The sequence below is a fragment of the Trachinotus anak genome, unplaced genomic scaffold (genome assembly GCF_046630095.1).
Source record: "Trachinotus anak isolate AG129_WGS33_773 ecotype Australia unplaced genomic scaffold, CSIRO_AGI_Tana_v1 ptg000001l, whole genome shotgun sequence".
Lineage (NCBI taxonomy): Eukaryota > Metazoa > Chordata > Actinopteri > Carangiformes > Carangidae > Trachinotus > Trachinotus anak.
The window spans coordinates 3,914,009-3,936,451 of NW_027273852.1; the positions used below are offsets into that span (position 1 = coordinate 3,914,009).

A 22,443-nucleotide genomic window follows, 5' to 3' on the forward strand; every position below is an offset into this window, starting at 1 on the left:
CAGTGATGGTTTTTACTACCCGCTGCCCTTTCCTGAAGACTGTAGGAAGAGGAAAATAAAACAACTATTGGTTTTTGTTAGCTCCGGGCTGCCAATGTAGACGGTGTCATCTTTCAGACAAGGAGGCACCACAGGGGCGTTAAAGCATCCCTCTGGCTGGGGCTGATGGATGTTTCTCCACTGGTGCTTTGTTCTGGTCTGGTGCTGGACACTTGTCCCCCCTCACTCCAGACCAGAGCCTTATGTCACTCATCACAGGAAGCTCTCTCCATCGACAAGATTGCCCATATACACAAATCCAGCTTGTCAGTTTTCCATCACAGTGTTTAAATAATAAATGAAGACTGTCTTTTTGTACTGAGTGGTGCTATAAATCAGCACAAAAAGCATAGCGCCAAAGGCCATAGCTTTTTACGCACAGAGCCTCTCTGGCAAGGTTAAAATGTTAGGTTTACTTCAATAATCTGACACTCCGAGGTAATGGGTAATGTTTAATCAGGCGCTCCTCAGAAAAAGATGGTGAGTAACAGAATAACATGAGCTTCTCTACCACCTTGTGCCCAAGTCATATCTGATGGCACCGTGTGATTTCTGCCCATTAAAGAAAAGCAACAAAAGCAAAACAAATCCAGGATAAATTACATTATTCACTGTAGTTAGAGGTTTTAAATTCATACAAATTATGACTAAATGGATCCTTTGCATACTGAAATGCAACCAACTATATATGTGTATACTTTCAAATAATTGAATTAAATTAAATTAAATTTATGATGTTCAATAAAAGTGTAGCAGGCTAAAAATTAAAACTTTTGGGTTGTCCAGTGTTTGTGAGATATTTAAAAAAAACTGTTGTTGACAGGTAATTTAGAAACATTCTCCTTCAAGACTCTTGATGTTAGAAGTAATGAGGCGGTCTGACTTGACAGCAGGTTTATTCCCTCTTTCCCTCCTCTGGTCATTCGACTCTGGAAAGTTTATCCGCTGTCATCTGGCCTATTGTCCCCATTATCTGAAGTGATCAGGGCTAAGTTGAGCCTCTGTTCACATTTGAGTCTCCTTCACCATCCACACAGGCCAGATGGAGGACCTCCACCTGCAGAGAGCCTCAAAGAACGCTTGCTGTGATCTTCTGTCGCATCGAGAATGCAGCACAGAGATCTCCGGAGAAAACTGGAGGAGCTCATTCAGAACGTGATTGAAATTCCTACTGCAGCAGGTCTCTGATGTGCTCAGGCTGTGACAGTTATGTGACCTTGTTTTCTGAGAGGAAAACCTGAAAAGAAATAGGTTGTTAATTGAAGATCTGAACTGTTGTGCAAATTAATACACTCAAATCATCTGAGCAGGTGAGTTCGCATTGCATTTGTGTCATGCATACACATGACAGACACAGATAAACTCTGCACTGACAGGCCGTTTTGGGTTTTAATACTGTTGCAAGGCTAAACCACAGTGGAGACGTTGGTCTAAAAGGAAAGGGAACCCCGCTTGCATTTATCATGGACTCATAGAAAACACCCTTCCTATGCAACAACTCGGTGTGTTTCTCAACCAGCCTTGTGGCTTGCTTTGGATCTATGCCACATGTGGATATATTTATTTCTCCACTAACTGCTCGAGGGTAGTGTCACACATATCGGTTTTTATTGGTTCATGCCCTGTTGTCTAATTCTGCAGGGAGTCCATGTCAGGACAGGCAGCAGCAGCAGGATTCTGCGTAATCAAAAAAAAAAAAATCGCCTCCTTCCAGTTTTTGCCCACCAACGTTGTCAGACTAGTGGCTGAGGAGTAGGAAACGCTTGTAAGTAAGTGAGAAAAAATGAAAATAAATTTGGCTTTATTTTGAAGGCAAGACTCTTGCATACTCCCATTCTGCTGTGTCTCCAAAATAGCTTCAGCACTACCGTAGGTCACAATGAATACAGCCTAATCTCACACTGGACATCCACTAAACTTTTTTTAATTGGGTGATGAGACTATAATAAGAGTGTGGTTGTCAGAAAGACTGTTCATAAAACACTGTAACTGTTTTATACACAAGTTAAAACTTGAATGCCCAACAGGGGAGTAAACTTGTATCCAGCCCCCTTTAAAGACAGAAATTTTTCATGCAGAATATCATTGAATAGTTGGACCATTATCAATTCACTCTACATTGTAAAACACTGAAACACAGGATACTGAGAGTAATAATGAAAATAATTTTCATCGAGCTGCAGGCTGAGTTTCTGCACACACCATGCAATTCATATTGAATTCACCGGGGTATTGTGACCTTGACTGAGGTCAAGGAAAGAGTTTTTTTTTTTTTAAAAGGACCAGAAACACTTGCAGCCCTGCAGCAAAGTAGGAAGTTTAAGAGGGTGCCATTCAAAGATAAGGAGCAAGCTTTGTCCTTAAAGTGGGTCTATTGTTCAAATGCAAGCTCTCTCTTCAAACACAAACATTTAAGCAAGCGGGCAAACCGGATGCCTTTACAAATATTTTTTTCTGTGTGTAAATATAATCATCAATATTTATCTGTGCCAATTTCATTCACTATTTCCACTGGTACCGACAGTTTCTATATGTCACTCAATTCAAACAAAGACTCTCAGTGAGATTATGGTCACTACTGCGCAATAGCTACATTAATGGTTAAACCCCTGCGATAAGTTGTGTACTACAGTATCATTTTCTGGTGTCATGTTTTACTCACTAAGGCTTGATTCATCTTGTCTCGACACAAGACAAAACCCAAACAAAGGCTCAGAGAGAATGAAGGATAAGACTCTCATCTTGGCTGAGGACCACCGCCCCCCCCCCACACATATACACACACACACCCCTCCACCCACCCCCACAACCAACCTTCTCCCCTAAACAGAGCTGCGCACACATCAACCATGGAGAGATAGAAAAACAAAGGCACCCTGAGAGAGCCTTTACTGATAGATAGATAAAGAAGTTATGCATTCCAGGGTGAATAATGAACATAACTGTGCACAAACATGCAGGGACATTCAGATCATCTGAAGTCATTTAAAAAAAAAAAAAAGCAGATTCCACACTTCACCCCTTAGCAATAAACCAGACGTCATTGTAGGCCAAAAATATGCTGTATTTTTTGCCTTTTCCTTCAGTACAACAGACTCTTCATATGATTCTGTACACAACATTGTGGGTAATGATGTGAGGAGAGCAGTGTCTGATGGAACAAACAGACTCTAATACGTAGATGCACTACGTCTTTGGTGCACTAAATCAACGTGCGAGTGAGAAACCTCAGCACCACTGTTACACAATGCATGGACAAGCACATGCAGTTCTTCTGTGCACACCCTGAGTTGAAATACACCTAAACCACTTTTCAGTGCTCAGACAAAAGATTAAAGGTATTTCAGTTGCCCAAAATCTTTTGTGTATTTATGGCTGACACCCAGATTCAGCTTCAACAACAAAGGCTGGATGTTATTCTTCACTGTGCTGATTTTATACAAAGCAGAAAGTGAAGGTGATATTTGAGCAGAGCTATCATTATGAAAAATTACCCCGTGCCAACTTGCTGAGGGGGGTCGGGATGAGTTGGAACTGGAGGGCTGGTGTTGACTGAACAGCACTGCTCATTCTTCTCTTTATCTCGCTGGCATTCTTCTGCTTCATTTCAATAGCCATTCTTCACTGAAGAGCCCCCTTCGCTGTCGTTCACACTTCTTGTGATTTGTATTCTAAGTGGCTCGCAGATCTTTTGTATTCCGGGCCGATAGCAATCTGAATCCTCACGCTGACAGTGGAGGCTGGAGATTTCCTGCTGCTGAAGCAAAAAAAAAAAAAATCTTATTTATTATGAGGAGTGAAACCTCTTTAGTTGAAATCCTATAAAACGATAAGCTCCATGTGCACACACCTAGGAGATAAAAGGTCAACTGAAAAAGTTGACTGACTGTGGGGCCCTAAACTTTTTCTGGAAATTGTGTGCCACAAGGAAAAGATAAGTTTTGTCTCAATGTACAGCCTCATTTCAACATTTGCCTGAAATCTCCAAATATTGAATGGCTTTTGATTCATGCATGCACAGGATCTTCTGTAAATAATGTAATATATCAGTATAAATAACAATCAGCTGGAACTGGCCATAATATTTTCTTATGAAAGAACAAATAAGTTCACGTGTCTATGATTGCTGCATTTCTGGTGGTTATTGCTTTATTTGTTGAGTTTAGTTGAATGGCGTTGTGAAACTTTCAAATAATGCTGCACCCAAATGTTTCACGTAATTAAACTGATCTAAAGCCTCGCAACTGAATCATTTTCAAAGATACATGACACTTAAAAACAGCCCTGGGAAATAAGAGCAAACACTGTTTCAAAAACATACCAAGAAGAAGCTTCAGAAGAAATGCTTTTGACAGCATCATAAAAAAAAAAACTTGCATCAGTGGAATTCCCCAGTGAAGTCAAAGTGAATTGCAGAATGTAAAATATAAAATGTATGTAATTCCAATGAAATCCAGGAGCTCTGCTCTCAGACAGATAACAGAGCAACTGTCTGCGGCTGAATGGTGTTGATAAGAGCATCATACCAATACAGTGGCCTTTCTCTGAGCTGCAGATTCCCCTTCTTCCTCTCCTCAGGAGTCCGACTGCCGGTGGATCAGAGAACGCCAAACACACAGGATTAGCCCCTTTGATAAGCCCAACTGCAGGATTATTACATTCATTTAAATTCAGTGGTGTGTTATTAAGATGTCTGTGAAAGATGAATTATTGTTATTATTTGATTATTAATTCATTAACGCTTTGTTATTGCATTAAATGATGATCGCTGAGCTCTTCATTTGTTTTTTGTTTTTTTTCCTCACTGTCTGGATTGATGTGGTGTTTCGGTGCTGCGTTTTTAAACAGATTACCTGTGAATTAGCCTGTGTGAGTGTTTCTGTGGTTGTCTTACATGCTGATTATCCTCATTCCAAAAAAACTGAAAATGAAAAAAACATAGTTTCTCTCACACCAGGAGATTTTTAGTCGAACCAGATACCAGGCGTTTGAGGCACAAATATGTAAAAGCTATCATGAAGATGCTACAAACTGAATGCTAGAAATATTTCAATCATAGTATTATAATCATATGCAACTACTCTGCACTGGAGATTATATCCTGTGCCATCATAATGCCAGGCATTAATGTTCAGTGCTAAACAGACAGACATGTAGACACAAACTGGCAGCGGTTTTGATAAGCGTCTTCATTTTTCATTACAGTTGAGCGCTGATCTCTTTAAACTCAGCTTTGAACTGTGGTGATTTTGGGCTTTTTTCAGGGTACTATGAAGTCCTAAAGTGTACTGTACCTTTAACAGAGCTGCTAAAACTTAATCTTGTCTTATCTATATTCTGATATTGTATCAATATCCAGATGAAAAATGTCTTCAGCACTTGAAATATCTTGTAATTTAAAAGGGAAAAGCCAACCAAAAAAAAGCATCATGCCTCTCACATTATGACTGCTGTAGTGTCCATATGGTATGTGACTTCCTGGGAATTGTATGTTGTCATCGCTATTTAAGAAACAACACTGCTAATGCAAAAAAGATACAAAAATGTGGTGATGCCCTGCTTCTTTCAAAATATTATGTTGTCATGAAAATTTAGGACAAGGAGGTGACATCAATTGAATCAGTGATGCAGATCAATTCCCTGAACCTATCGCTTCTCTCATACATCAAAGACATGAAGTGGTGTTTTGCGTGCCACATGGAGGATATTCGGTTTCAGACAACCGTCAGCGCTGGCTGTTAGGAGGGCGAGGAGTTTCGTGTGGCACGGACCTGTCATCACAACCTTAACTGAAATCAGAGAGGGTCGGTGAAGCTGTAAGAGAATGAGTGTTCAACACACTGAGGCTCGAAAGCCATTTTACAGGAATCCCACATTACAGGGCGTGTGGTTCTTTTCAAAGCCACTCAGGGTCATTTTGAACTTGAGAGCACAGACATAACAGCACTTGAGAAATGACAGGTTGTGTGTAAAGGTGGGGACAGATCAGCTGATGAAAACTGTCATCAGACACGGTAATAAAGTGATTTGTAGAGAGAAAATATGAGAGATGACCCTGAACGACCAATCTAAATGTCAGTCCTTGCTCTGTGCAGAATGAGGAGGGAAATGCAAAGTGTGAGGCTGCTGAGGTGACATATTACCAGAAGATAATATGATCATACTGATGTGCCTTCGGTCGCCTACAGTGCATCAATAACATCCGTGTCCACAGTTTCAATGTGTTGTTTTAGTATTTTATTTCTGGTAATAGCGTGTTAATTTGGGGTTTAATGGTGATGGTGTTTTCCATGATACTCCTGTTGCAGTAATGTCATAGTGTTTGTATATCAGGCTGTTCCTCCCAAAATGTGTCATAGGATTAGTACAGTTCTTGTTCGAAAAAGCCCAAACTTCCTAACTTGTAATTACAAAAAAAAACACACAACATAGGAAAGGAAGTTAGATTTTTCCATTAAAGCAGACAATCGTCGTTGTAACAGTGGCCAATTAATGCTGGAAGTCTCACACAGCTCTCCTCCTCCACTCTGCTCCCTGGCCTGAGGCTGGGCTCAGCATCGCACTTTTGTTTTTTTGGAGGTTTTTTTTTTTTTTTTTTTTGGTCTTGTTTTTTTTGAAGGCGAGGAGATAACCGACGGTTTATTTGGTCAAAAGACTTTCTCAAACTGACGCCCTCACTACAGGCAGAGCGGTTGGTTTTATAGCCAACCCGTTTTGGAAGAGAGCGCGTCCCGCAGCTCCTCCTCCTCCTCCTGGGGGGGAGGAGTCGGGGGGGGGGGGGCGGCGGTATTTATGTCTGAGTTGATGGTTTTCTCCTCAGACTAACTCATCACCCTGCTCCGCACGAAGACGTACACACGGGTCGTAAGGTTGCGCTTTCCAGAGAAGCTGTAAACATGCAGGTGAGTTTCTCTCGCTGTTTTTCTGACGTGGCTGTGCGGCAGCTGCGCGTGTTTTTGCTGGGGGCTGTTTTAACTGTAATTCACGTAGATATAGTTTATCACCTGTCACACATGGTTTAATTTATTCTCACTTAATGTCTACTTAAAAACAAATGCTTTCAGTGGTAACATTTGTAAAGTGGAGGAAAGTACAAGTCAAACTTTTGACAACTCTAACTTAACTTTAACTTTTTATCTTTTTTTTAATTTAACTAACTACCTAGAGTTGAACAGGTTTCTAACTTTGCAATTCCTTTTTTTTTCTTCCAGTTTGACATTGACATGTATGATATGTTCGAGAACAGTACTGACAACATCTCAGAGGAGTCTGGAGACTTCAGTCTGGACTTACAGGAGCCATGTGACAGTGCTTTGAGCACCGACTTCAACAAGATCTTCCTACCTACGGTTTACGGAATAATATTTATTCTGGGAATCGTTGGCAATGGATTAGTCGTCGTTGTCATGGGCTACCAGAAAAAGGTCAAAACAATGACAGACAAGTACCGGCTCCATCTCTCTGTGGCTGACCTCCTGTTTGTGCTCACGCTGCCCTTCTGGGCCGTGGATGCAGCCAAAACCTGGTACTTCGGAGGTTTCCTCTGTGTGTCTGTGCACATGATCTACACAGTCAACCTGTACAGCAGCGTGTTGATCCTGGCCTTCATCAGTCTAGACAGATATTTGGCAGTTGTGCGGGCCACTAACAGCCAAGCCACAAGGAAGCTGCTTGCGAGCAAAGTGATCTATGTGGGTGTGTGGCTGCCTGCGGTCATACTGACTGTACCTGATATGGTGTTTGCCAGGGTGCAGAGCACAGGCTCTTCAAAAATGCCCTTCATGGATGAAAGCATGGAGACTACAGACTCCAGGACCATCTGCCAGCGCATCTACCCACAGAAAGACAGTCTCACATGGACAGTGGTTTTCCGCTTCCAGCACATCCTGGTGGGCTTCATACTGCCCGGCCTGGTCATCCTCATCTGCTATTGCATCATCATTGCCAGGCTGTCGCAAGGCGCCAAGGGCCAGGCACAGAAGAAGAAAGCGCTGAAGACCACAGTCATCCTCATTGTGTGTTTTTTCTCCTGCTGGCTGCCCTACTGTATTGGCATCTTTTTGGACACTCTCGTGATGCTGGACGTGGTGCCTTCCTCTTGTGAACTGCAACAAGCGGTGGAAATGTGGATTTCTATCACTGAGGCGCTGGCCTATTTTCATTGCTGCCTGAACCCCATCCTCTATGCTTTCCTGGGAGTTAAGTTTAAGAAAACAGCCAGGAGTGCGCTGACAGCCAGCAGCAGATCAAGTCAGAAAGTGACTCTGATGACTAAAAAACGCGGGCCAATTTCATCTGTGTCAACTGAGTCTGAGTCATCAAGTGTTTTGTCAAGTTAACAGTCAACATTACAGTTTGTGACTTGATACTCTTGGGAGAGAAAATGACTAAGCTTTAATTTTAAAGAACTTACTACATTTTGTACAGATGTAAAAAAGATTTTTTTTTTTATACTTTTGGATTCCTTCGCCTTGTGTACTGCAATTGTGTGTCTTTATTGCAGGTTTTGCAAGTTGTATGTTCCACAAAGCATATTGTATCCTCAGGCAGTGCCTCATTTCCATTCATTCAGCTTTACAATCAAGGTCCATTTTCCCTGTTTTCGTCTTTACCAACAGTATTGCTGTATCACAGCTCAGGCATACAGTGCCCATGTTTGTTTTCAGGGATGGTAGCTGCTTTTGGAAACCTGTACATAGTTATGTGTGTTCGCACTTAAGTTGTGTGATTATGTGAAAGCTATTATTTATTGCTGTCTTCACACTGGAAGTTTTGTAAAAGAAACTGCATGCTGCTTTTTTACCATTTGAATTTTTTTGTATGTAAAAATAAAATCAATTCTTCTCATAATGACTGTCTGGTGTGCATTTTAACCTAAAAACCAACTCCTCCTCCCCTCAGGGGTTGGGGGTGGGGGAGGCATGAGGTGTGTGTGGTGGGAGTGGTAGGTGGGGGGGTGGGGGTCTCCTAACCCAAATGTCTCCACCTGATCGGTCTAGAAAGCAAAGCAGAGGGTGGACTGAGCAGGCAGACCCTGTAATTGCAGGAACATCTGTGCACTTTTACATCTTAAGCACCCATTACACCAGAGCAAAAACCTTCAGTTATAATTAGCACCCATATGGCTGCTTAACAAAGAAAATACCATGTTAAGCTCCCCTTTGACTTCTTTTCTTTTCAATTTGCGAGACATACTTCGTCCATTATTTTTGCCAAACAAGTTTTATCCTCACTCACTTCCCAGAATGGGTCAATAGGTCATCCTAGCCATTCCCTGACTCACAAAACAGAAATAATAATAGGTTGCATATTCTCAAAATGCAAATAGGCACACATTGTCTTTGTTGAGGATTCGTGCAATATATCATTGGTAATAAATCTGTTGGAATCATATAGTGACAATGTGAGACATAAAAATGACAAGTGAGAACACACTCATGTTGGTCTCTCTGCTTTAGATGCTAGGAATTTAAGTTCAAGTTGGAGACCAAAAGAAGCTGACAACAATAAATGTCAAGGAGAACGAAGTCATCAAATAGCCACTGTGCAGTGCCGTGCTGGCATCCATTCAACACTCCAATGGAGATACATTTCCATTTCTTTACATGTAAAACGGGTGTGAAGTGCCCTCATCAAGCCACAAGGTTAATGGTTATTTTGGGGCTCTGGTCTCTCGCAGTGAAACAGGATAAAGCAAGAGGTGTTTTTTCAGTTGGAAATGTTCCCAAATGTTTTAGCATTAGCATAAGAGTCGTGCTGCCTCAGCCAATGCAGGAAGAGATTTCTGATTAACACTTGACTGTGCTCAAATGAATCCTCTTTATCTGGTTCTTCAGCTGTTATCAGGAAGCCTTGTTACTGGACACCATAAACTGATATATGGGAATGCAATTGACCTAAATCAAATATGAGTCATGGTGCATATACATGCATATATGTATACATATATAATCATACTCTTCTCCAAATTCCCCACTTGAGTGCACAGATTTCAAGTGTACAAAATACCCTTGGCAATTCAAGAAGATTCTCTTTCAAACATTATTAAAGCTTGTGTTCCCTTTGTATGATGGACACATCTCTAATACTGCCTTACAGCCATGTTTATTGTAGATATACTAAGCCTGAGGATGATAATCTCATCATCCTGTAGCTATCTTCTCTTGCAAAACATCAACATCATCTTCCTGTGCAATGTTGCGAAAATTTCTGACATCTAATGTTAGTTTAAACTAATTTGTGTGTGTATACTGCAGTAGTGAGGGGCTTCTTGTTTCCTTTATCGGGTTAAAGGCCAAAGCTGTTGAAATGGACAGGAAATTGTTTCTTCTGGTGATTCATTACCAGTGTACCGGAGACCATTGTCCAGTCTGTACAGGACCTCATTCAGGTTTTGCTATTAAAATTGTGAGTGACAGCATAAGTGCCACTAATGTGCAGAGATTTTTTAAAGGGATTTTGCAAACTAAGACTGAAAGGAATACAAATGCCACAGGCCCCTTTAGGGACCGACTTCACTAATGACTACATTGTTTTGGCTGGAAAAGTGAGCAGCAGGAAGGCTGTTTCCTGCATCAGGAGCTCCTGTGGCCAACAGCCTGAGAAAACCTTTGATGATACCCCCACTGTATTCAAGTCACCATCACTGGCTGTGCATGGCCATTCCTGCAAAGGTCACTGGATACCTGGATGTACTTAGTGCACTCAACCAAAGGCGTGAAAGTAATTTCATGGTGATTGTAAAAAAAGCCCACACATGATGGTCACTTGTTAGTAGTGTTATTACCATGTGTTCATGTGTTTGTGTGCATTTTGTTGTAGATGTAGATGTAGGTCACTGAAGTAATATTGTCAAATGTAGGCTTATAGCACATTTTAAGGTTTTTCAGCAATAAGGGACCATTAAATCAGGAATCTTTAGGCTACAGACTAGAATTTTTCAAATATGTCCTGATATATTTTGGTATGCGTCTCTGTATTTTGTTATTAGAGACATAGAAATGCCCACAAAATACCTTACAATACACTTCACCTGCAGTTCACATGCAGTCTGAACAATTTTACCAATGCATTCTCACTTAGAAAATTAACTTATCAAAGTAGCTTATTATTTTGAGAATTTAGAGGTGCTGCTAATTTGCACAGTATGACTCCATTTCATATCAAAATATATAATTTTGATCAACGTAGGTATTAGTCTTTTTACATTCTGTCTTTTTACATTTTACATCGTTTTGTCTATCCCGTGTACAGGCATGGCAAAATATGTCCCTGGGAACCTTTCTAGCCGGAACCAATATATCCGGTATTTGGTGCTCCGTCTAAACAGGTCCCTCCTTCCGGTACCCGTACATGCTCTTAACAGCTGATGTGCTGCCTCTCTGTCAGACAGCCGTGAAACATTCTCTCCTCATTCTTTAAGAATATAACTCGACATGACCAAAGAGGAAGTCCAGGGGTAAGGATGGCGTGAGAGTTGTGCATGCCGTGACCCACGTCCCACAGCAACACCACCCGCAACGCGTTTTACCCCAGAAAGACGGGGTTAGCACGGATAGCAGCTAGCTAGCGTTACCTTAACATGCAGCAGATTGCATCATCTGACAGTTTAAGTAAAGGAGTCACAGCGTTTAACTACATGAGCAAAAATGTTTAAAATACCAGTCATGTAAAAATAAACACCAGATGAGCGCAAAGGATGCTGGGTAACCAACTTTACCGTATCTGTGGGACGGAGTTGTTGTTTGAACACCAAATTACACTGAAAAAGTTGGTCAGTTTATGTTGGTCTTGCTTAATGTGGAAGTAACATTGCTAGAAATACATGACAAGCTCTCATGCAAATCTTTTGAGTTTTCTGGTCAATTCAGCATATAACAACTTGGTTAATATCAAGTAGTAACATGAAGTATACTTAGTTCTTAATAGCAGACTCAAGGCTGGAATATGAATGAAATACTGCATTGGGTGTTGCATAGGGTAGTTGAATAGATGCCAAATTGAAATCTGAATTCTTGTGATTTACAAAACATCCTGTGTTTTTCCACATGTTTACTCTTTTACTACATACAACAGAATATTTAACGTGGAGTTTTTTAAAAGGAATTTGCAGATTCCAACTTGTCAGGTAATGCTCATCCGCATTCCACTGTTGTACTCTCTCAGTTTGCCCTCTGGTCATGGGCCACTTCATCCGAGTTTAAGTTGGAGTTACAGAAAGGAAGGACTGTTTGGGGTGACAATCAAATTTATTTACTCTTAAATTAATTTAACTTAATGCTGGAAATACATTGAGTGACTGAGTGAGAAAGAGAAAACCAGTAAGGTTTATCACAATATGCAGCCATACGGTAAATACTATCTTACTTAAACTATTCCACTGAACTGCAGTATATTAACGTACGTTTGTAATCTTGTGTCCACCACATTTACAGGGCTTTTGATACTTTGGATTATTATCCATTTATTGTCCCTGATACACCTGCTGGACATACTATATGCCCTCATGACGTGCTACTTGTGTTAACTGTCTGGTGGCAGTTGCCCAATGGCTGATTATTTATAACTGTACGACATGTAATCATTTGTCTATGTTGTGTTAGTCAGCTGTGTAAGGAACAGAGAGCCACAAAGTTTGTGTGCTGGTTTCACTGCAGAGTGTATGTGGTTTAAAGACAGCTGCTCCAGAGAGTAAGACTGACCTCACTTGCCTGAGGGAAACAAAGATCCATTTTAACAGATTCAACTGGCCGGTGGAACATATAAATAAATCAGCTGGAGCACATTTTTATTGATCTACATCGCTCTCTCTTTTTTTTTTAATGTGGTCCAGCTTCATCACGCAGCTGTAAGACAAGATAGCAGTAGGCTATTTGTTTGTATGTGTTAGGCTGGTTGTTTGTTTGTACAGAGGCTTCAATAAGAAATATGGCATCTTTCACAAACTTGGAATATATATTTAATTTTTAATTTCTTTCTTAATCCTAAAAGTAAATTAACACAATGGTGTTAAGGGGAAGTGTAAAACCTGGTCTAAAGTCGTGCCTTGGAAGTCATTATCTGTTGTGATTTTGTTTCTTGTTTAGGCTTTAGTGCTATTCATAGTCTGCCTTTGGTCCTTGTTATTTCCTGTAACTAAAAAGGAGCAGCTCCCTTATTGCTCATTGGCTTCCTTCAGGTCTACACACCTGGTCAGTGGGAAAACCAAACAGCCTCCATTCATTCATTCGCCTTCAATCTTCGCCCACTTTTATAACAGTGGATGCAAGTCTAATTTGAAGATGTGCAAAGTTCACACCTTTTAAAATATTAAGTCTGTGATCCTATGCTTTATTGCAGCTTTATCTTTTACAGCTTTTCAGTCTTTGACCTAAAATATAGGCTGATCACTTTCCCAGCAGGCAGCTGATAGTGCTATAATGTTGCTAATGTAGGCCAGCATAAATCACTGGCATTTGTATTTTACTTTCGGTTTCAAAGGCAGTACTTTAAATTTACAAAATATTAAAGTAGAGCTCTTGAGTACTGTTAAAGTCAAATACGAAATGTGAAGTTGTCAAGTGTCAAGCTGTTAGTAAACTGTTGTAACTGTTATATACTTCGATTTACAGCTCATAACTCACACTGCTGTTCATTTCTGATGTCCTGGAAGTTGTATTGTGACCTAATTACTACATCTAGATAGGACTGTTGTATTTATTTAGCCTACTGTCCTGCTGCTGCTACAAAACAAACTTTACTTTATGGGCAAATGTCATGTCATGTCAATGTCAATGCTTATCAGGTCTGGCACTGTGCTGTGTGACAATAGCATTTAGCAAATAAAGACACCTTTACTTTCAGATAAGAATAAATGTTATCATAATCAGATAATCTGTATTCTTCACAAATTCTATAATGGATTAGAAAAGTGTTAGTGAGACTACTGTCTTCTTAAAGCCACAGTGTTTATCCAGTCTTACTTTCTGACATGTCTGCTTTTAGCTGCTGCCCACATTCCCATCCCTCCAGTCATTGTGTTGTGTGAAAAACACAATGGGATTAAAGGTAGTGCAGACTTAAAAGCTGGAGGTGGCCATGGTTCAGATTTAATTTTCCCAGGCGGTCAACAACTTCCTCATGGGATGAGGGAGAAATAGGAGGTGGAAGTTGACTTAAATGTTTATGTAGTGTGTTTCTTCCTGTTTCAGGGCGACAGAGGAGGAGCAGCAGGCTCAGTCAAAGAAAGCCCTGAAGAAACAGCAGAAGGAAGCAGAGAAAGCTGCAAAGAAGGCTGAGAAACAAGCCAAGCTGGTCAGTGTTGTGTTCTTTTTTTTTTTTGGTTTGTTGTTTGACATCCGTCACCCCCCCCCCCTTACAGCTGGTAAGGCCGTGACGTGCAAGCGTGCTGGGCATTGTGGGTCTAGGAGGGTAGATTAGACGGCAGGGGGGCATGACTAACCATTGTTTAAGTATTCCTGTCATTTTGGCTTTGTTTATGTCCACCCAAACAAAGTGCTATTTTCTGTTGCATTGAGTGCACAACATATGACCTCCCTCGTAATGTGCAGTTGCACCCATTCTATACAATGAGGGTCAGATTTACTACAAAGCTCTTGAAAGCCTTATGATAAACCATGATCATGAACTCTGGTTGTGACAGAACTAAAAAATCCTGCACACTATCAAACACCTAACAACTTTTCAGTCCTCAGAGTTTTGAGGTAAAACTTTACCAGATTTATTATCATCGCTAAAATCTTAAAATCTCTTTAATAGACTTGACAGACGATTAAACAACTAGACAAACTGACTGCTATGTTCCTTTTATATCCAAAAAATCAAAAAATGTGGATCAGCTGCCAGTGCTAAAGTACTTCAAATGGAGTGCCACTTTTTTTTTCACAAGCATATCTGAAGTGACTGCACTACAAACACGGGCATTTCACTGTCCCAGATGCAAGTGGTTTTGGGTACTTATGCTACACTGCACCACTTCAGTATTTTGTATTGTCAATTTTTCCTGATGCCAACACCGAAACTCAGACTTCTGATGTTCTGATGCTGAGTACCAGTCCGATAAGAGCACTCAATTTTTCCCCCAAATTTCACATCTTTATAGCACTTCCTCACTGTATGAAACTCACTATGGTCATTCCCATGGAAGTTAACATGGGGCTGTAACTCTAAAAGATAGCATCTTATTATGTGAGGAGAGATTACTCACAACCCATGGTTTTTAGACGTGCATATTTAAATTATAATGTCCTAGAAATCACCTTTAACATGGCAAATACATTAAACATACATAGTTTGTTTTGTAGGATGACTGGTGATGTGTACAGATACACACCTGACAAACAGGCTGAGCTGCTGTGATAAACAATGCTCAGACTCAAAGCTGCATTTCCTCTGAGAGAAACGGTGCCAGCTTCTAGAAATATTTCTGCAGGTCATCTAACCACTTCACCTGGATAGATTAGTCTTTCCTGTTCTTTTTATTTTCCCCTCACGAACCAGAAGTGACCTGAAACTAACATTAGGCCCCTCACTTGTTAGGAGTTTGCTGTTGATAAGATGTTATGTCAGTCCTTGTTCTATGAGCTGCTCTCCTGAGCTTTATTTAACATATTTATTTTTTTATTGTCAATTTTTAAAATTACTTAATCGGTGCAGTGTTTCCAAATGACATGCAGACAAAACTGCAGAAATTGTATGTCTTTATCAAACCTGTGGCAGCATTATCAAATCACACATGGAATGATCAGCACATCTGGCCTTCACATTAAAATGCGTTCTTTGTGAAGAGCGCATATGCAGGAAGTGATGGTTAATAGAGGTCCCTTATTGCATCACAATTACTTCGCTGCAGCAAATACACGGAGCAGAACAGAAAATATTCAAGTACGTAAAGTAAATACGTGACTTTTTGGCTGATACCTGATGCAACTACTAAGGTCATTATCCAGACTTCTGCGGGTGCATCAGACTGTCCCTTAAAGAAAGATCTGTAGGATATAAATGAGGAGATCTGTATCCACTGTTAGAAAATGTCTCACCTAGCTGGAGTTTGAATTGTCCCAGACTGATAAGACACCCTGTCTGTTGTGTATCAAATGGCTTTTATGGGCGAAAGTATCAAGGTTTCCTGTCTTCCAGCTGGATAAACCCAATCAACATGCTTCATGGAAGAAGCAGGTGTTGTCACTGTTTAATGCACTAGCTATTGCTGCCTGTGGCAGTGTGGTGTAGTAAGCATTACCTAGGGGAAGAGCTGAAAGCTGAGTTGAATGTTTATTGAGTGTGAGCCATGTTATTTTCTGTTGTTCACTTATCCTCCTGACACCTGCCACTCGTGTCGCTCCAGTGTGGGACGGCGGCTTCATGGCCTCAGCGTGTCTATATTCAGTTGATCGTAAACTGCAATATCATCCATCATGTGACTGGATTATCATATCAAGGATGGGTGATTCCAATTCACTCAACTGCCACCAACCATTTCCTGCTCCAATATCAATTTGCATAGAAAATGGAATTGTAACTTTGCCAGGACTCGATCTCATTGCACTCTGGGAGTCATTTGCTTCTGTGTCAGTGCAGAGATAAAGAATATCTGTCCACTTGTGCTGTTTCTATTACAAGGCAATATCTCCTGCTGCCATTGCTCATTGTCTATGATGTGTTAGAGTAATGTGCAGAAGAGCTGTGCATTCCAGGGATCTAAGGCTTGGCTCCAGGACTGAGCTATGATTTATTAATTTCATTCAAATCCCTGATAGCACAAGATGAAAACACAATTTACATGACTGTTGTAGCAAAACGTTTTAAGTTGCTCCATTTGAAGTTGAATGTTTTTGAACATTTTTCATTCTTGAATTTAATAGATAGTCCTCTTGTTGTTATTTCCTGACTATTGGCAATGCCCTTTACACCCGCGTCGCCTCTTTGTGTTTCAGGCTGCCGAACAACAAAGCACAGAGGAAGATGTAAGTATCCCATATAGATCACAGTATGCTTCCCCTCACACCAGTTTCCTGCCTGTCTGTCTTTCATTCTACCTCTGCTGCTTTCACACCTTCGCTACAGTTTGTATGCAAATACCAGCGTGCTGAACTGAATGTTTCTGTTGTCTGTTCTACAATTTTATCCCAAGATCACGATAAGCCTCATCTGTTCTGTCTGTTATCGGAGGTGTAGTAGACAGACTGACGCTTCTGAAATCAAAGTGGTAGAGTGGCTCTTTAAGAACAATAAATAGTTGATGTGCTTGCAGTGTGACGTGTTATTTAGCTTTTTAATGAAATGACTGATGTCGACTGCAATTGAGATGTTGTGTTTCTCGTTTTCTCAGGACTTTGCCAAGGACCGATACGGTGTGTCAGCTATGGTCCAGTCCCAACAAAAACTGGGTTAGTATGAAAGCCACTTCTGTCACAGGCAACCTAACAACCGACCACATACCCACTCTTGGCTGAAAACACAGAAGAATAATAGAAAGATAATGATATTGATAGACAAAGACTTTCAATGGAACAAATAAAAAAGGGATAAAAACCTTTGCTTTGCGTTGATGTGACCATCAGTTGAATGATTAAACCATATATTCCCATTTGTCTCGCATGTGAGGTGATATTTGGTGTTTTCAGAGCAGATGAATACAGTTACATTTGGTAGCACGAACATTTTGTCCTGCTCCTGTTCTCAGCGCATCACACTGGACTGATCACTGCCCTTTTGATGAGGGGATTTTCCAAATGTGTCTGCATAATGTCAGCACAGTGAGAGACAGATATGCATCTCAGAAGAATTTATTTATTCACAACCACAGTGTTAAAAAAAAATAAAAACAGCACACACAGTAAACACGATGACTTCCTTTGGTTGGAACAAATACCTTTTCTTAATATTATTTTAAGGTATAAGAGTTTAGTGGTTTTTTTCTGCGTTATACTAAGTTTCCCGTACATCATTTGACACTAGATGTGGAAGCGTACCCTTTTCTTAAAAACTCCCTGTGCCCGCTGTGACTTTTATGTATTTGTCAGATATTAGATAGTAATTGATGTCAAGGTGAGATAAGTCAGCTGACACGTTGCTTGCAAGTCATTCATTGAGTCACACATGAGTCAGCCCCGTGTTGAGACACACAGGCTGAACATAGACACTTCAGTACAAACTAAAAGGGATATTTCACCTTAACAGCCACTGTAGAGGTGAGGAAATAACAATAACATGATGAAACAGAGAACGTGCAGATCCTTCAAATGTTCATGTTTTGGACATCCTGATCCAGAACGTCTCAGGTTACGTTTGTCTGGCTGTCGAACGTTACTGATGTGGCTCGATTACAGCTGATAACCATCATTAAAAAAAATGCCTTTGGTCCCTTCTCTCGTCACAAACGCAGCAACGTCAGTGGTAATTGCAGTAACTAATAGTGTGCGATAACTCCCAGATGAAGGAGGCAGCAGGCAGACCTGTCGAGGCCGCCGGTCCGTCTGTCTGGATGCTCTTTCAGCTCCAGTGGCAGCAAACAAAGTGGGGCCTCCCTCACCTGCGTGCTAACCTCAGCCATAGGGACGGGAGGGGGGAGGCTTTTATGTGGGTTGACGCAGAGTTCCCAGCCAAAAGGACGGCTCTGTTTTCTCTGCTGTAGCCTCGGTGTCTGACTCTTCTGCTTGCTGATAATGAGGAGAAAGCATGCCTCTGAGTGACACAGGTGAAACTAGAGTCAATTTGTCTTAAAGCCCACAGAGAATAGGTGAGTTAGACAGCTTTCAGGAGGCCTCCTAGTGTGTCTTATTTATTAGACAAGTCTGTAATTTGAGCGTTTTATTGTGTGTACGTCCACACGCACATGCATGCTTATTCACATTTCTTTCTGCCCTCAGGAGTGTGCAGGGAGGGGGGGGGGGGTACTTTGAAGTAATTACATTTTGGTGTGTTTGTGTGTGTGTGTGTGTGTGTGTGTGTGTGTGTGTGTGTGTGTGTGTGTGTGTGTGAGCCAGACAGGGTATTGGTACGGGTCCAAGACCTTACTCCTGAGAAAGCTGACCAGCTGATCTGGCTGCGTGCCCGAGTCCACACCAGCAGAGCGAAAGGTGAGATCACCCCCCACAGCCCCCACCCCCCACCCTCTCATCTTTGTTCACCATTTTTCAGGTTAGAGGAACTTTCTTTTGTGTGGACAAAAAACCAAACAGCCAAGATTTGATGACCTCAGTGCCAGTCTGCAGTGTGCTACACTGAACTGTGTAAAACCTCTGCCCTTGAGCAAGTACACCACATCACCCCCTTCTCTTCAAAACCAAATGGCGATATCAGTTGGCTTTGACTTGGTGTTGCTAGAGTTCCCATGACCTAGATGCCTGATATCACTCTCTATAGGCTGATCAATGCTAAAGGTCAGAAACTGGAAAAGAAATGTCCAGCTTTTTCAGCAGCCTCAGTTTGTCAGTTTGTGAAAGTACACACCAACCTAACCTCAGTGTGAAATTAGTTTTTTGTTTTTTTTCCAGTATATTCCTTTCTGGGTTCATGTTTGCGCTCACACTTTTTTTTCCTTCTTCCCATGTTAGCCAGAGTTTGACAACCGGAGGGTGTTTTTGATATCTTTGTCAGATTAGTCTGTCACTGCCAACTGGAGGATCAGATAACCTCTATTTGCTGCATTACAGCTACTGGCAGACATATAGCTGCTCTATTTGAATACAATGAACCCACTGAGCTTTGCCAGGTTACATCTCTGTATGAAAAATCAAGCCTTTTTACCATCGTGCTAAAACTGTCATTACAAACACACTTTAAGGTCTCAGTGATGATCTTTTAGCCATTTCCTGTCATGATAACTTCCACAGTTCAGAGGCACTTCCCCTCCACTCATGTCTTCATTCTCTCTGCTCGCTGTAAGGATGTCCGTGTGAGCAGAATAACATCCTGATTTTGTCTGGGATGAGGTGCATCTGTTGGTGGGATTTTGGCACCACTGTTATCCCCACCACCCACCCCCCTTTCTCACAAGCAACAAACATCAAAGTACCTGGGTGGTCCGATTGTCTACTGGTTGGCTAACTTATTTACACTGTTCCTAGGTGTGTGTCTGTGTGTGTTTGTTAGGAAGGTAGCAATCATCCCTTCTCCACATGGTGATCTTCAAAGAGAAGACTCCATTCACAAATGTTTGACATTTCACCTGTAGATGACAGTGTCCTTACAGCTGAGGGATCCCCTCTTCATCCTGAGTAACACTTATCCCTTTTGACTGCACAAACTTGCATTGCTTCAGAGCAAACACCCAAACTTTTTATCATGGCAAGCCTGGTAGGCTTGTTTGAATGAGGTCTTCACACCCCGGCACTATTTATTGTTGTTGTTTTGTTTTCAGGGAAGCAATGCTTCTTGGTCCTGCGTCAACAGCAGTTCAACGTGCAGGCACTAGTTGCAGTGGGAGATCGTGCCAGCAAGCAGATGGTCAAGTTTGCTGCAAAGTGAGTACCGAGACTGCTTTTCCTGTCAGAGAGGGCAAAAAACAATGGTGGGAAAATCCTGGGCCCTAATCGTCCGTCGATCCATTTTCACACATTCTGACTAAGGTGGGTGGTGGGGAAATCAATCATTTTTCACTGGACAACAAAAGCTGGCTGTTAACAGGGCGAGATACAGCAGCGTTTTAATGGAGCGGTTCCTGTCGAGATGGCAGATACAGCAGCTTGGATCAGAGGAGGAAGAAATACTTAAGAGCCAAGCACCATTAGTCATCCTAGCAGCTAAATTGTAGCCCATTACTGGTCCAGTCTATGAATGAACACAATTATCAGCGGATATGCACTTTATTAAAAGGGCTACCACCAAAAGAGTGTAAGGCTGATAATAACGCTGCTGTAGGCTGACGTGCTTCACAAGGGGCCTCATTTGTGTAATAATTCAAAATTGGGAATTTAAATCCACATGAAGCATTCACAATGTAATTCAGGTCATTTACGAAAGCTTACAGTGTTTTAGTAAATTACTGTTTTCCAGTGCTCCCACCGTTTGATGAACTCAGTGTATTTGTAAATGGGGTAGGTTATCATGAATTACTTAAGTGGCTCCTCGTCAGTTATTGCTAAATTAGGCAAAGAGCAACACCCATATCTGCAACCAACCAAACCAAAGTGGCAGTTATGACACTGGATAATACAGAACTGAAGCAATGCAGAGACTATGGTGTTACTTAATGCTGTTTAAAATAAGCCTAGTATTAAGTTGCGGCAATTATAGCCTTTCAGCCTCACAAAAAGCTGCCATCAAGGCTGAAGACAGAACTAGTGTCTGCTCTTTCAGCCTCCCAGAGAAACTTACAACATTTGAAATCAGTTTAACTAAAACTCTTAGCTAAAGAGCACATCAGCGACAAAGAAAACGACGTCGGACATCACTGAAGATGTATGAGGCTCCATCATTGTTCCGGACTGAGACGACTGTGGCTTTCTCTCTCTGGCTTCTCACTCCCTCAGATCACCCAGGGCTGACCAGCAAAGCACAATTTGCAGAACAGTCTGCTTTCCAAAATTTCAAAACTGTTATGATATCAAATAGCATCTACAATATACAACAGAGTGAATATTTCTTTAATTCATCTTATACTTTGAGTAAATATAAGCAAGCACTCAGTGCAGACAGTGCAGACTTAATGAGAGAAGTCATGGGAGTTTATGCGTGCACCTGCCTGAGTCATATGTAAACAGTCGGAGCTACTAAATGTTTGATGAGTATCCAAAGTGCATAAATTACCATTTCACCTCCGTTCATTATACCGGTGTTTCATAAATGAGATCCTCGGAGCCTCTTCGCAGGTTGTACTGGTATATCAAGGTTTACAGGAAACTTAACTCAAACACAAGTTTGTTTTTCAAATGAGTGCAAGGTCACTGCTGCTCCGACTTGAGTCTTGACCTCTGCTGGCTGATCACACTGACCCCACTTTGCCAGTCGTGTCAAAATCCCGTGACCGTGCCATGGTTCCTCTCAGTCACTCAGCTGACCGGCTCCCAGCTTTCATTGAAATTCATTTTGTGTTTCCCTGCTTCGCTTTGTAGCTTCAGAAATGGCACTGAACACAGGCAAGGAAGGATTTCGAACTATGTGTTGTTTGATATTGTAGAAAAGTTGACTATATGTCACAGAGATGGTTTTTTTTCATGTGTTTTGAACAACAGCTATGTTTCAATATATTTTTGTGACGGTCAGATGATTTCTTTTATGTGCAGTAGTTCCTCAAGCTGCTTCTGCAAAATTGCGGTTGGACAGTTGGACTGTTGTGCCATACATTGTCACCTGACAGCAGAGCCAGTGAAAGTGATGGTTTCCACGACAACGTGGTCTTGCATCAAAAGTCAAAAATAGCTTAGTCACAGTGCAGCATAACGACTCAGCAGGTGGTTTTCT

General features: G+C 41.3%; 2 protein-coding genes across 2 annotated transcripts in view; both read left to right on the top strand.

Annotated features, from left to right (window-relative positions):
* The first annotated feature begins 6,801 nt into the window (after positions 1–6,801).
* On the top strand, positions 6,802–8,889 carry LOC139632388 (C-X-C chemokine receptor type 4-like). Its single transcript, XM_071497337.1, has 2 exons — positions 6,802–6,941; positions 7,251–8,889. The coding sequence occupies exons 1-2, from the start codon at positions 6,936–6,938 to the stop codon at positions 8,376–8,378; spliced, it is 1,134 nt and encodes a 377-aa protein (XP_071353438.1). The 5' UTR covers positions 6,802–6,935; the 3' UTR covers positions 8,379–8,889.
* A 2,463-nt stretch (positions 8,890–11,352) lies between these two features.
* The window catches only part of dars1 (aspartyl-tRNA synthetase 1), a 28,622-nt gene continuing 17,531 nt past the window's right edge, over positions 11,353–22,443 (top strand). The window contains exons 1-6 of the mRNA XM_071497856.1: positions 11,353–11,497; positions 14,229–14,331; positions 16,974–17,003; positions 17,369–17,426; positions 19,026–19,118; positions 20,402–20,504. Of these exons, the coding sequence (XP_071353957.1) occupies positions 11,475–11,497; positions 14,229–14,331; positions 16,974–17,003; positions 17,369–17,426; positions 19,026–19,118; positions 20,402–20,504 (410 nt within the window). The 5' untranslated portion in view covers positions 11,353–11,474. The remainder of the gene's footprint in view (positions 11,498–14,228; positions 14,332–16,973; positions 17,004–17,368; positions 17,427–19,025; positions 19,119–20,401; positions 20,505–22,443) is intronic.